General features: G+C 39.9%; 1 protein-coding gene across 5 annotated transcripts in view; it reads left to right on the top strand.

The window, feature by feature from the left end:
• The window catches only part of atp11b (ATPase phospholipid transporting 11B), a 51534-nt gene that overhangs the window by 21517 nt on the left and 15160 nt on the right, over positions 1 to 14857 (top strand). For 3 of the 5 annotated variants that reach the window (XM_085137287.1, XM_085137292.1, XM_085137289.1), the window contains exons 14-29: positions 8 to 195; positions 1623 to 1691; positions 1892 to 1965; positions 2205 to 2308; positions 3135 to 3316; positions 6877 to 7080; positions 7248 to 7401; positions 7545 to 7647; positions 7744 to 7889; positions 8538 to 8597; positions 9080 to 9207; positions 9529 to 9667; positions 10066 to 10089; positions 11112 to 11177; positions 11855 to 11958; positions 13800 to 13965. In XM_085137287.1, coding sequence (XP_084993413.1) covers positions 8 to 195; positions 1623 to 1691; positions 1892 to 1965; positions 2205 to 2308; positions 3135 to 3316; positions 6877 to 7080; positions 7248 to 7401; positions 7545 to 7647; positions 7744 to 7889; positions 8538 to 8597; positions 9080 to 9207; positions 9529 to 9667; positions 10066 to 10089; positions 11112 to 11177; positions 11855 to 11958; positions 13800 to 13965 — 1911 coding nt within the window. The remainder of the gene's footprint in view (positions 1 to 7; positions 196 to 1622; positions 1692 to 1891; positions 1966 to 2204; positions 2309 to 3134; positions 3317 to 6876; positions 7081 to 7247; positions 7402 to 7544; positions 7648 to 7743; positions 7890 to 8537; positions 8598 to 9079; positions 9208 to 9528; positions 9668 to 10065; positions 10090 to 11111; positions 11178 to 11854; positions 11959 to 13799; positions 13966 to 14857) is intronic. The other 2 variants (XM_085137291.1, XM_085137288.1) reach the window with 1 other exon arrangement.

Here is a 14857-nt window from a genome sequence, read left to right as displayed (position 1 = left end):
CTTCCAGATGGGTGACGAATTGTTATTTCTCAAGGCAGTGTCACTTTGTCACACAGTTCAGATCAGCTATGACCAGTCAGACTGCCTGGCTGTGGGAGGAGACCCATTCTCCCATGCCAACGGGTTCTCTTCCAATTCCATGGAGTACTACGCCTCTTCACCGGATGAGAAAGCTTTAGTAGAGGCAACAAAAAGGTAAGATGACACTTGAGCTTCCTCTTCTGCAAGTTTCAGGTTCACAGGTTAAAATTTATGCGTTGTGATGTTAGACATTAAGAGCTGGTGGTTACACCGGACTGCAGAGGTTGCGACACAGGAAATGTGTAAATTGTAGTCTGCATCCCAGTAATGCCACAACAAAACTTCTTAAAGGTCTTTATTAATTTAAGGATTCCTCAAATCTTTCTTAGTCTTCTTTAAACTTTAAAGATGAGTTTTGTTTTGTCTGTGCCTTTCTAGATGGGTCAGTGATTGGCACTGGCACCTCACAGCAAGGTACCTAGTTCAAATCCCAGCTGGGGTCCTTTTGTGTGGAGTAAACACGTTTTCCCTGTGGCGGTGTCACTTTCCTCCAGATACCAGTGACATGCATGTTAGGTTAATTGGTGATATCCTAAATTTGCTGTGGATGTGATGTAGAATAGGTGCAGTCTAAAGTGCTGAGAACTGGAAATATGCTATATAAATGAAAGTGTATAAGAATCCTTGCTGTACTGATTGTGTTAGCTGCAAGGGGAAATTGGAGGGGGGCGCGGGACACTGAGGTTGGGCTGCTGACCACTTGTTCCTTTCAGTGTTGCAATAATACTACATGGGCAGCAATTCAATATCCAGGAAGTGATTCAAAAACTCAAGCTGACCACTGTGGGAATATGTTCTGAAAGGGCAAACGCAGTATTGTGCAGCTAAAGAAGCTGGAATCAAAACACCACCTTTAGATCTACAAGAAAACCTTGATAAATTGATCATTTCTGCATGTAGCTGTTTAGGACCAAGTTATGGTTTGCTTGTCCACAAGTGTTTTAAGGTCTACTTGGGTCAGACTGACGTTAAGTTCATCGTTGGACGTTTAGCATAAGGCTCTGTTTGGATATGTGTGTTTCTGCCCATTTTTATGAGAGCTATGCGAGTTCGTCCAAAGAGAACTGCAGTGCATCAATTGCACATGCGCCGGTCAGGCAGACTTCAAGTGGGCTTAAAGGAAGCATAACCGGAATGACTGCCTCTCTGTGCTGCCTGTGTCATCATCCATTGTAAATTATAATTTGTACCTTAAAGTAAATCCACCCATTGATTCAAGATCCTGTTTTGTAGGAACACCCTATAAAACTGGAAGTCCAGACAGTAGAGTTCAGTGCTTAGAGTGTTTTGTTTTTTCTGCTGCAAAACAGTTTTAAAAAAGTTTCTAATGCTGTGTAAATTTCAAATAAAGACCGAAAGCTGTCATTTAGACTTAAATTCCATTTGTTCGAAGTACAGAGAGAATGGATGGATAACTGAATGAATTATGTATTGATTCGGTGTCCTGAGAAAAATGCTACAGCTTGCAGTTAAAGGTAATTGTTGTAAGATGTTAATATAAGTGCTGGGGTTTGCTTTATTTTTTATTTTTTCTCTCTCAGGATTGGAGTGGCCTTCACTTGCAGCAATGGAGATACCATGGAAATCAAAACTTTTGGCAAGTTTGAAAAGTATGTCACCTTGTTCATTTTTAAAATCGCAAATAACACTGGATTGTTGTTTTTCTTAATCTCACTCAGGAGATGTTCCATGCTCTCATAGTTTTTAAAGTTAAATAATAAATAATAAAACCTGCAGCCAAAAAATAAATCGTCCCTGTTCAAAACGAGTAACTAATCTATGTCTGACGGGTCTTTGTTTGGACACTAAGGTATAAATTGCTCCATGTACTCGAGTTTGATCCTAACCGCAGGAGGATGAGTGTCATACTGCAAACTCCCTCAGGTAATACCACGGTCTTCAGCTGAACTGTACGTTTGTTGCAAGTGACAAAAAATGAATTTAACCATTAACAATAAAAACAGAAATGTTGAGGAGTTGATAATATTCTAAAATAAGCGAAAAATGGAACGCTTATGTTTACAAGTATAATATAGTAAGGTTTTTTTTTTTTATATTTTTATTGAAAATTGACATTTTAATGCATATTTAGCGTATATGTTTTTGCTGTGTTGCTTTTCAAGGAGGCAAAGTGCTGTTCACCAAGGGGGCGGAGTCTGCCATTTTGCCTTTCGCGACTAGTGGTGAGATCGAAAAGACAAGGCTGCACGTTGATGAGTTTGCCATGGTAAGATTTTTGTTATTTATTTATTTGTTTGTTTGTTTTCCTCTCTAAATATTAACCAGATGCTTATATTTTCACAATCATGATACAGATTTATCACCCCTTAAGCACAATATTTTTGGGGGGGATTTTTCATCTGTTGCAGAAACACATTTTTTTTTAACCATTGAAGTCACACACATCAGCTGCACATGTATTATTTAATAGGATACAAATGACTTACCTGTCTAGAGGTAATATGATTATCAATATGAAACTTCCCGATATCCCTGTGGTCAGATGTCTGAGACAAATTGGATGAAGTTGATACATCTGTCTTCAAAAGAAACCTTTAAATATATATATTTTGATTTATGTCCTCAGATTTGTGTCTGTATGTGTAGGCCTGACATTTTTCAGTGTTACAGTGATTACTTTTGGCTCTGTGGCTCTCTGTTCCCATTACATTGTAAATTCCTCGCCACAACAGACACACACACACACACACACGCACGCACTGCCCTCACATCATGTCATCATACGTCAGTACCCAGGAGTCGGTGGGTTGATTTGTGGTCATCTGCCCCTCAGGCTCGCTCTGTGATTTAGAGTCAAGCTTTAATAATTTGTTTTTCTTGTCTTTCTTTCTCTTTGCTTTTTTGTTTCTTTTCTTCCCATCATTCTCTTATGATTTTTTTTTCCAACCTTGCCGACATTTGACCTTAACATCTGCCCAAATGTGGTGTCTCATTTTATCCTTCATCATTTTATCAACCTTTCTTTTGATTTTTCTTTTTCTTCCCTGTTTTGAATCATTTTTCTAAACTCCATTCTCCTAATTTAATTATAGAAAGGTTTGCGAACCCTGGTCATAGCATGCCGCCACTTCAGTCCAGAGGAGTACATCGATGTGGACAAGAAACTAAACAGTGCCCGCACCGCGCTGCAGCAGAGGGAGGAGAGACTGCAGGAAGCCTTCAGCTACATTGAAAAAGACTTGCAGCTCCTGGGAGCAACAGGAGTGGAGGACAAGTATGGAGACTCAAAACATAAAATAAAATATCTTGACATTCTCATCACATTCATAACCCGTGCTAATCAATACAGAAAGGATTTTGCATTGATTATCCACACCTAAATCGGTATTAAGGACAAACACAGTCTCGCTAAACTAATAATACACAAAGCAGGCTTTTGATGTGTGCATTGAACACAAAGTAATAATCTACAGTCTAGGCTTAAGTAGAGTCAAGTGAACTGGGTAGACTCAGGTCTTACTTTTTTTTTTCCTTTTTTTACACAATGTTTGCTATAAATTAAAGCATCAATTCTTTTAAATCAAGAATAAATTGTTTAATTTGGTCAGTACAATCAGTACACTGAAGTACTGGTTGTGGTTTGCTTGCTTTTCCAAACACTTGTGTGTAATCTGAGTCAATTTTTAGGAATGTGGGGTTAAGATAATGTTAATTGTAAGTGTTGCTCACTTTTGGAAAATGCTACATGGTTATGGGCATTAAATTAGATCAATTTAAACAACTGACCACTGTACTATTTGAAGATGGTTAACTTTAAAAACAGGATGCCATTGTACAGGAGTAGATGATTTATGTGCCACACAGGCTTCTGGATTTTTTGTTTATGCTGGCCAATTTCAGTTGACAATTTGTCCGTCCACTTTGGTGATCGAGATCTGGATATCTGAGCAGCTATTGGATAAAATCAAGAACTTGAAGGACCAGTAGGCTTATGCCATGGCAAAACATCTGTCACCCATCCATCTGTAATTTACAGGGCTCTAGAGTGCGACCAATTTGGTCGCAAATGCGACACACTGTCGGAGCTTAGCGATTCTGATGCGTCGGGTCCGCTCTGTGTTTACGTCTTTTTTTGCGCTGATTCTGAGCTGCAGGTTTTGTCTCTCTCCAACCAAAATTCACAGAGCCAGCAGCAAAAGAAGCAGCAAACTGAACTTCACATTTGATCAATGTCGTCATGAATTCCCTCTGCCTTTTGCGGTTTTGCTTCCACCACGATAAAAATCACACTTCCTGCACAGCTCTCTCTCCCTGTGTGTACTTCAAGAACAGTTTCCCGTCTCAAATCTGTTTTCTGCATTATTCATTTGCTTATTACCCACCAGTCTACCGTTGTTTACAGCGCTGTCTTTTTCTTTTTTCACTTAAATGACCTCGGACAAGAAAGCCTAATTTCTGCTGTTCAATACTGAAGAAATTTAAACTTCTTAAAATTATGCAAAATTACAGAATATTTTAAGGTTACCTGCTATAAAAAGCCAGGCCAGGAAAATCTCCTTCGTGTTTTTCTGTGTTTTATTCTCAGTTACTTTCACACAAAGGCATCTGCTGTGATGTTCACAATTCTGATGAAGTCTCATGTGTATCAGTACTGATAAGTGATCAGAATTATAATATTTCTGACTGTCTGAGGCTAAATTGAATCAAATCAGGACTTTGAGAACCAGAATCGAATGGATTATAGAAATCAGTGATGATACCCAGCCCTAGTGAGCAGCCTAGGCCTGAGAGAAGTGGATGTAGCTGTGGGTAATAAGAAAAGATGAAAAGAACGATTGATAACTCTTTTGTTAAGTTAAGGCCTGATCTGTCTGAAATTCATAGCCAGTGCTCTGACACGGTGCCATCAATCTTTGAATGCTGAAAAAGCACAGTGTATCCAGGAAACACATTATATGCTGCAATAAATGCACTGCCCAAGTGTCCCCTCTCCCCACTGCCTTTCAGCAACAGACAGCAGCAAACAGGTCATCAGAGGGGGCCAAGATGATGATTAAGTTTAACATTTTCTACAATATTGACAAAGCACTTTAAGCACAAGTTTGTTAGTTAATAATTTAGAAATGAATATTGTCTGTATGGACTTCCCCCCCCCCCCAAAGAAAGTGCACATGTAAAACTGCAGAGTTAAGCAATGCGGTTGAAAAATTTGAGTGCGCCTAACTTTTGTGCTGGTACGCCTAAATTTTTAAAGTTAGGCGTACCGGTGCGCCCATGTCAAAAAGTTAGTCTAGAGCCCTGATTTATCGTGGTTGAAGACACTTTTAAGTTTTAAGATGTTTCACCTCTCATCCAGGGGTCCTGGTTATTTAAAGTGTAGTTGGGTTACGTTAAGGGTGAAACCACTCTAAAGGTGCCAATATACCCTCCGTCGTGGCAGGAAGCCGCTGCAGTATTCTCATAAACGTCAGGTTTCACCACTCAGACAATATCGCGTCATGCGCGCTAATAAGGAGGCGAAGTTGTGAAAACCATCTCCCACACAACAAGCAACGCGGTCCAGCATAAAAACTGTGAGACCTTGCCCCGTAATGAGCTGAGGTGTGAGTTGACCCATGCCATTTTTTTCACACCTTGGCTCATGTGATAACTCGCAACCTCAAAATGGGACAACCCCCTCCGGGGATTAAATACATTGCACGCGCCACCTTTTGGTTTTAGAACTGAAGCTTCTTTGAGAGATGAAGTGTCTTCTCAAATTGAAAGAAGTACAGTTGCCTTCTTTTTAAAAAATCTTTTATTCAAGCTCTTAAGACTACCATGACTAGGATGAGACCTTATACAGACAGGTATTCACCTAATTTGGTCTCAAGGTGTAATGGTTAAGTCTTATTGGTAGCTTTACCGGCACTTTAGACATTTTTGCAAGAATCACTAGACCCCGTAGAGTTTTGGTCAGACTGTAGTGCAACGAGATTCATTTGTCACTATTTGTGAGCCTTCTTGAGTTCTCAATGGATTTGAAATCTCAACAGTTTGTGCAGTACAGTGGTCCCTCGTTTATCTCAGGAGTTACATTCCAAAAATAACACGCGATACGTAAAATCTGCGAAGTAGCCAACTTTATTTTTTACAATTATTTTAGATGTTTTAAGGCTGTAAAACCCCTCACTACACACTTTATAGTTTTGAGAAATGGACATCATCCACAGTGGATCAAATCTGCTTGTGTTTTGTTGTTGTTTAGGCTTTTTATGTCTTGGGCTTCCAGCCAACGGACAGATAAACACAGTGGGAAGATTTTTAACCAACAATAAATAGTCAGCAGGGAGAAGAAGACGTCACCTCACTGAGCCTCTCTGGAAATGAATGTTGATGTGTGTTTGCAGCCGCTCGCCATCTGCTCCTCACATAAGCCTCTTGCGTCTCCCACTTTGTTTATCTTTTTGCTCGCTCTCCCTTTTCCCCACTGCTCTGCTTCTGTATCTGAAATGAGATCCTCCCGGGGCACGGATGTTCACGGTCAAAGAATCTCCTCTGGTATGGAAGATGAGACGAAGGGTTCCCTCCAACATCTGTGTAGCATGAAAAATGTAATGCCGATTGGCATGAAAATATTAGATCAGATCAACTGTCTTTGAATCTTTGGAAAAATAACTGCAGCGAAAAACACAAAGTAGTCAGTCACCCTCTGCTCACCAGTTCTTGCTAACCCTTCAGTAGATGTGTTAAATTATGAAGCTTAGTTTGATCAGTTCCATCAATTTACCCACACTTTGTCTGCGTTACCTTGGAGACCAAAGTGTTTATTTTCTCTCTTTCTTGTATCCCTAGACTTCAGGACAAGGTCCAGGAGACCATTGAGGCTTTGCGACTCGCAGGAATCAAAGTATGGGTGCTGACAGGGGACAAACATGAGACGGCAGTCAGTGTAAGCCTGTCCTGTGGCCACTTCCACAGAACCATGAACATCCTGGAGCTCCTGCAGCAGCACTCTGATAACGAGTGTGCTGAGCAGCTCCGCAGACTGTCCAGGAGGTAGGTGTGATTCTGCTGAAAGTCATGATGTTATCTGACAGCATACGTGTTGTTTAATTTTATAGATAGATAGATAGATAGATAGATATCGATATCTATCTATCTATATATATCCCCCTGACCTCATATTGTGTTCTTTTTTTAACTTTTTCTCTGTCTGTTCGCAGGTTAAGGGAGGACCATGTCATACAGCATGGATTGGTTGTAGATGGAGCTAGTCTGTCTTTAGCATTGAGGGAACACGAGAAGCTCTTTATGGAAGTGTGTAAAAACTGTTCAGCTGTGCTGTGCTGTCGCATGGCCCCACTGCAGAAAGCTAAGGTATCGTTGTCTTGTAAGCATTTTTAATTGTTTGTGGGTGGATGGGGTTCTTTTGTTTGTTTTTTTTTATGTTTGTTTGTTTTTTGTCTCTGCAAATTTTCTGAAGCTCACCTGTGATGCCATTGTTACTTTGTTATGTCTAGGTTGTGCGTCTTTTAAAGACATCTCCAGAAAAACCCATCACCTTAGCTATTGGGGATGGAGCCAATGATGTCAGTATGATACAGGAAGCCCATGTGGGCATAGGTAAACACTTAGCTCACGTACATACAGACTGTATTGTCTCACACGACATGGTATTAGTGTTCTGCAGTGTGATCTCCAGTATGTCCGTGTCTCCAGGTATCATGGGGAAGGAGGGTCGTCAGGCCGTGAGAAACAGCGACTATGCAATTGCCAGGTTCAAGTTCCTGGCCAAACTCCTGCTGGTCCACGGGCACTTCTACTACATTCGAATAGCTACTCTTGTACAGTACTTTTTCTACAAGGTAAGATCTAGAAAGAGACTTTCTACTTCCGCTGTAATCGTTCAGTCCGACTAGAATGAAAATACAAGACACATTCCCTGTGGCTAAGAGAAATCAGTGTGTTTTTATTTGTTTTGTTTTGTTTTTGTTTTTTTTAATTTAGCAACAAATGGTTGCATTCTGGTTATTTTCCTAGCTAAAACAAGTTTGCACAGGGCCTGTTTTTACATTTTCAAATAACAAATCACTTATCTGTGGAGAACTTCTACATTTCTGTTCAGGATTTGGTTGTTCTCTAAATGTGAATTCTGTGTCTATAGATAGCAACAGATTTGCAATTTTTGCTGATTTATCCCAGTTATTTGCTGTGTAATTGCTGTGTAATTGCCAACTTAACCCCATTCAGATAGCAGACTGACTCTTTTATTGTCATTTTATCATTGTGTGATACAATTACTCACTGACTTGGTTCCCATTTTCAAAGACACCATTTCAAAGGCAACAGGACTACAGGTTCACTGCACACAGTCACAATAATTTAGCTTGTGCTGTGGCCTCCGACCACTGTTTCCCCTAGTGTGACCGTAGCATAACTAAGAGCGTGTTCAGTCGTGTCTCCTGTCACTGCAATATTTTTAATGTTTCTTTCCTTCACTCTGTCTTTTCTAGAATGTGTGTTTTATCACGCCGCAGTTTTTATACCAGTTCTTCTGTTTGTTTTCACAACAAGTAAGTCTCACACTCTCTGTGTCTTTGTCTTTTTAATGTCAGTGGTGTTTTGGTCCTGGTCCTTATTAGGTATCGGATTGAGTGCATTTTTATAGATTTTCTCTTTTTCGATGTCTCTTGTAGTGAATCTGTGTTAAATAAAAACGAAAATGGATCTTATTATTTATAGGCTTTAAAATTAAGAATCAGAAGTCTATTGAATTTCTGTCTTTTCAATTATTTATGTAGCATGGTTTTGGAAGCTAGTCCCAAAATATTATTAACCATGTAAGACTATAGTTTTTACTGGGAGGCCATATTATAATCCTCTTGCCTCATCTTCTAGTACAGTGTGTGTGTTCCTACTCATTTGTTTTTCCGCTTTGCTCCAACTCTGCTCCGCCTCTCTCCCTGATATCTTTAAGGTCTGTTGAACGAGTTGTGGATATCAGTTCTTGTTAATGGGTCATTGATGAGTGAAATGCTGTCTCTGTCCAACCTAGACTCTGTACGACAGTGTTTATCTGACACTGTACAACATCTGCTTCACCTCGCTGCCAATCCTTGTGTACAGTCTGTTTGAACAGCTGGTCCATCCGCATGTATTGCAGAACAAACCTGGCCTGTACAGGTGAGCTTATATGTCATCTCTAGGTGAACACTACTTTGTATATTGTTTTCTGTTATGTCATCATCTACGTACACAGTTGGCCCACTGGTTCTTTTTTTGTGCGTGTTAATTGGAATTTTATGTAATGTTTTTAAATTGGCTGTTAGCATCTAGATGCTGCTTGTTACATAAATCATTTTAATTTTCAGAACCGCTAAATTGCAATGTATTTATTTATTCATCACAGTGAAACATGCAACTTTGCTTGGATCCTATGAATGCTCTTAAGGATTATATAAAAAAACAAAAACAAAACCCAAACGTATTTATTTTTTTCTGCAGGGATATTAGCAAGAACTCTCTGCTTTCTTTCCGGACCTTCTTGTACTGGACTGTGTTGGGTTTCTGTCACGCCTTTGTCTTCTTCTTTGGATCCTACATACTAATGGGAGAGGACACCACTCTTATGGGCAATGGACAGGTATGTGTTTTCATGCTCTATGATGCTGATATCAGTCAAATGTTAGTTCAGAGCAAAAACGAGAAAAGTAGCAAACAGATACTATAGAGTAACCGTTCGTGATTGCATCTTGTTGTGTTGCGGACATTAACGGGACTGTTTACCCGCTGGTATTTTTGCACTCACGTCTTCCCTTCATCTTGCACTTTTCTTATCTGTCTCTTTGTCGTTCTTTTTGTTTAAGAGCATAACAAATCTTCCCTTTTCTGTCCTGCTGCATATCTCATCATCTTTCTTTCTTTCTGAAGTTTGGTATTTCCGAAAGCACTCACTTTTACTGCACTCTTGGTTGTCTTTTTCTTCTGTCCTTTGTTGATTACGCCTTTTCCCTTTTGCCTTCATGCTGTGCATGTCTTCAGATCTTGCGAGCTAACAGGCAGCTGGTAAGCGTCTGCTCTACAGATGAATGCATGTCTTCTTAGGGAGCTAATGAGAGAGCTCCCAGAAAGATTTTCTTTTAAGTGAAATATTAAATTATTAGTAATGATGCTATTCAAGAGCATGAATTTAAATGGCTAGTCTATAGCATTTACATTAGTGGTGTCTTGAAATATGCTGAATCAACTCATAATAGAGTTACATGGCTTGGTTTAATCATTTCCTACCTCTCTTGTACCCTTAATGGCAATTTTTGAGTATATACAGTATTTTACAATATATTATATTTTGAGTTTGATGACCATTAGAATAGAATAGAATTTCTGCCTTTTTCAAAGCGTAGCTGCATAGGCAGAAACCATCGTCACAAACATCTAGTCAGATTTTTCTATAAGTAGGCCTGAAATATGACAGAAATCACTGCTCAGAAAAGAGTTTGAAGGGTTTTACCTAGTAGGCTTTCAAGGGGTAAAGAGTAGATATCCGTTAGGGGGCCGAGTTTGTAAAAATTTTTAGTTTAAATCATAATTCTGAAAGTATCGAGCACAAACTTGAACTGTATTTCTAACACAGGTCCAGAAATGGTGTTTACTCCCCTGTGTGTCACTATTAGCCCTCAATGTTCAGACTCCAGCAGGGTCCTGAATTGGCTGGCAACAAAACAATGTCTCCCACAGCTCTCAACCTATAAGTAGAACAGTCGAGCTACTGATGGTACTCACACAGTTGGAGGCCGAGGTCTTATTTTGGGCACCGTGATGCCAAAACAACTTGTTAACCAAGGCTACAGTCATAGTGAATTTGTCTCTCTTTGCACCACATGTGTAGACTAAAGCTTGTCAGTGATCCGAGGGAACAAGAGCAGTAGGGTAACGACGTCCCTTATACAGATGCAAACACACAATCTGTACATTTATGCAAAGCTTCTGTTTTCCTCTCCTCATGAAATCATTTTCAGGAAGTGCCAAACTACATTGTAATGCTGTTTATAATTATTAACTGAAGTACTGTATGTCTGTTTTTGTAGATGTTTGGGAACTGGACATTTGGAACACTGGTCTTTACTGTCATGGTCATCACTGTCACGTTAAAGGTAAATGATATCAAATATTATACCCTATCAACAAACCACTGTACTCGTTCTAAAGAAGCAGTTATGTTTGGATCATTTTGTAATGTTTACGACACTCATGGTTGCATTTGAAGCTTTCAGAGTAATGAGTGGTGGGTTCATATAATAGCAGGCACTCTCCCAGTCAGATTTGTATGTTTGCCACCTGCTGAGAACAAAGCAGCAGGAAGCCAAGTTATTCAGTGAGTGTAAACAAGGGCTGGGAAAGAAGTATCCAGTAACACATCTTCAGCTTAGCTGGAGTTTTGCTTACATGTAGGAATTTATAATAAGTTGACAAGCTGACACTGAAGTACATCAGCAATTTATTTTTGAGTGTTTGAGTCTTTTCTCATGTAATGCCCTCTAAGGATGGTGGGTGCTGTTTGCATAGCAGAAAGCTGAGAAACACATGCAGTTTCAAAAGGAGACATTTGTATCGTCAAAGTCCCGTTAATGAAATATGTTGAAAGATGTTGTGATGAGGATGATGTCAGTGGCCATTAATTGGAGAAGATAATTTATCAGTGTCACCTCAAGGTCTCTCTTTATAGCACGGAGGAAGATTGCTGTAGTTTATTGATGCACTGCCTGTCCCTGGATCCATGTTTTACACCCATCTTTCTTTTCCTCCCCCTCCTGTATGTGTGTAACGTCAGCTTGCATTAGAGACTCATTTTTGGACGTGGATGAACCATTTTGTGACATGGGGCTCAATTGCCTTCTATTTCATCTTCTCTCTCTTCTATGGAGGCATCATCTGGTAAGAACACCTTCTTGGCAAGTTCTTTTTGCTTCTGGAAAGTGATGCTTTTAAACTCAGTTACTTCCTGTGTGCTGTATGTTTATGTCAAATAGGTCTGGGCAACATGAACAAAAAAAAAACTCTTACCACTTTTTTTTTCAGGTTTTTTTCTCATATATATTAAACATTTAAATATTATTTTCTGTTAAAAGCTGAGCATGACAAATGTACAATACACAGAAAAATAGAACAATATACAGATCTGTAAATCTGTGTGTCTACAGTCATCTAAAACATTAATTCTGACCATTAAGATGATTTATATAGATTCAAACAGTTTTTGGGGGAACAACACCAAAAATAAACAAAGCTTTCTGTATATATCATTAGTAAAAATTCAGGAATCTTTCAAATATAAAAAAGAGAACATAAACTAAAGTGATATATTCACACAATTGTGGTGTGCTAATGCTTCAAGACAACAATCCATCCATCCATCCTTTCACTTATCCAATTCAGGGTTGCGGGGATGGGACTGGGAGCTATTCTAGCTGCCATAGTGTGAGAGATGGGGTTCACCACGCCAGTCTGTCGCCGGTCGCCAGTCTGTCGCCGGTCGCCAGTCTGTCGCCGGTCGCCAGTCTGTCGCCGGTCGCCAGTCTGTCGCCGGTCGCCAGTCTGTCGCAGGCCTAACTTTCTTTCTAAAATATAAATAAAAACGGTTTGAGAAAGCACAGGACTGGCTCATTGAAATGCATTGTATTTGACCACAAATCCGATCGGGTGGTGAAGTATGATAGCTTTGCAGATCTCTCTACACTCCTGTGTAGCTGGGACAGTGCTGTCTGAGATAAATGTTTACAGCTAGTTGAACCAGCAGCTTCAATCAACATTTTCAACTGTGCTTACTTGCATCATACAGATTACAGTAAGGTATTGCATTGTGCAGGTAAACAGTTAGCTGTGCATGGTGTAAGGATGTCCTTGCTTCAGGTGCTTATGTGGCATTTATGTGGAAACGTGCTTTCAGCTCATTTTGCAATGTATGTTGCTCTGCTTCTTTATCAGGCTTTAGCAAAGTCCTCAGACTCTTCTTTTGAATAATAAGCTTGTCCTTTTATGGCTGTCATGTTCAGTAACGCTGTCTCTCGAGTTTCCGTTACAACCCTAATGTTGCAGTAGCACAAACATTAGCACATATGCTGCTGCCAGCGGCTCCTCCTACACTGATGTCAGTGTTCCAACCATGTCCGTCCCCATGATTGGTTCGACAGGGTGCTATTCTCACCGTCATTGGCCTCTCGTATTGTCTGTGAAAACATGGATGTAGTGAGTTCCATCGGCTTTATATTGAGCATTGTCTCATATTTCTATTGAGGGAAAAATTACTTCATAATAACTATTTTAGTGTTTTATTGCCCCGCCCTGATGTCAAACTATACCTCACACGACTGCTTTGTTTTTGTTTTTTCTGGTAGTCTGCTGAGTTGAACAGATCTGTCTCGACCACGTTACACAGGCCAGTGAACTCACAGACTTGCAGGAGCCATGCTGATAATATTGGACCATAATGGATATTTGTAGTCTGACATCTGCACTAGTCATTAAACTCTGGTGTCAGGAAATAATGAAATTACTCTAAGAGCATGACTTCCAACTGCCAGTAAAACCTGAATTTATGGTGAACAGGGCAAAGTCGAGGCTGGCTGCCCATCTCTGTTGCTGTTTTGTTTTGTATGATTCTTTTTTCTTTTTTTTTTAAAGGCTAACCAAATGTTACTGTTGCTTTTGGACAAACTGGCTTGTAGATGTTTTTAAGCATAAAATAGACATTGTTTCCTCTCCTCTTGCCCCCTCAGGCCATTCCTGCACACCCAGGACATGTACTTCGTCTTTGTGCAGCTGCTGTCCAGCGGTTCAGCCTGGTTCGCCATTATCATCATCGTCATAACTTGCCTCTTTCCTGATGTGTTGAAGAAGGTCTTGTACAGACACCTGCAGCCCACCAGCACTCAGAAGAGTCAGGTAATGAGGGGAGGAGGTGCAGGAGCCGTATTATAAAAAAGAAAAAAAAAGTGGAAAGTATGAATGTGTGATGGTAAGACATTTATAGGTTGTTGCCTGTGAGCCAGTACTGGCCTAACTCTGTAGTTTCTCTGGTTCACAGCAGCTGTCTAAGTGCTGTTTTGTTCTACTTGCTGTTTGAACTCTACTGTAGTTACTGAGAATACTTCACCCACTTCTCTGTTTTCACTTGCATTGAAATCGTTTTAAAAAGGGTTAAAGCTAATGAAAGATAACAGTATTCTTAAGTAGTTAACAGACTTTGAGAATAAGTCAGATATTGTTAGTTTATTACCAGATCTATGTAAACAAATCTAAAAAAAGTTTCTGTGGGTTTACTGCAGGCTCAGAATGAAAAAATTGGCAAAAGGCCCGAATGCTTTCCAGTAGTTAAACTTGTGTGTCAAGCGTTAGATTTAATACATATTCCTACTTGTTTCACAAAAAGGGAAATTATATTTCCTGCTATTTGAAAAGAGCCTGGAGGGAAGAAATAAACTAAAATGCCACTGAAAGTTAAAATGTGACAGAGGCAGGGAGGAGAAAAGGTTCTGCCCATCGTGTTGTTTAAATGAGCCTATGTGGTCACAAGTAATCAACTTGGCAGCACAAGAAGGACTTGGTGTTTATACACACATTGCATGAGTCTCCTTTGATCACAGACACGCAGACCAGCTCCACACTGTGCATGGTCACCTTTCAGAGGACCCACACTGTTGCTGTATTGATTTGTCCAGCTGGAGATTGCTTATGTTTTAGTTTAGACCCTTCTCCTTTGAAATTTGTCCAGTCCTACATGGAGTTTGTATTTTCTGCGAGTGGGCTTGTGGTAGCGTGTGTGTCTGTGAGAGAG

The sequence above is a fragment of the Neolamprologus multifasciatus genome, chromosome 17 (genome assembly GCF_963576455.1).
Source record: "Neolamprologus multifasciatus chromosome 17, fNeoMul1.2, whole genome shotgun sequence".
Taxonomy (NCBI): Eukaryota; Metazoa; Chordata; class Actinopteri; order Cichliformes; family Cichlidae; genus Neolamprologus; species Neolamprologus multifasciatus.
This window is presented reverse-complemented; position numbering and strand designations above follow the sequence as displayed.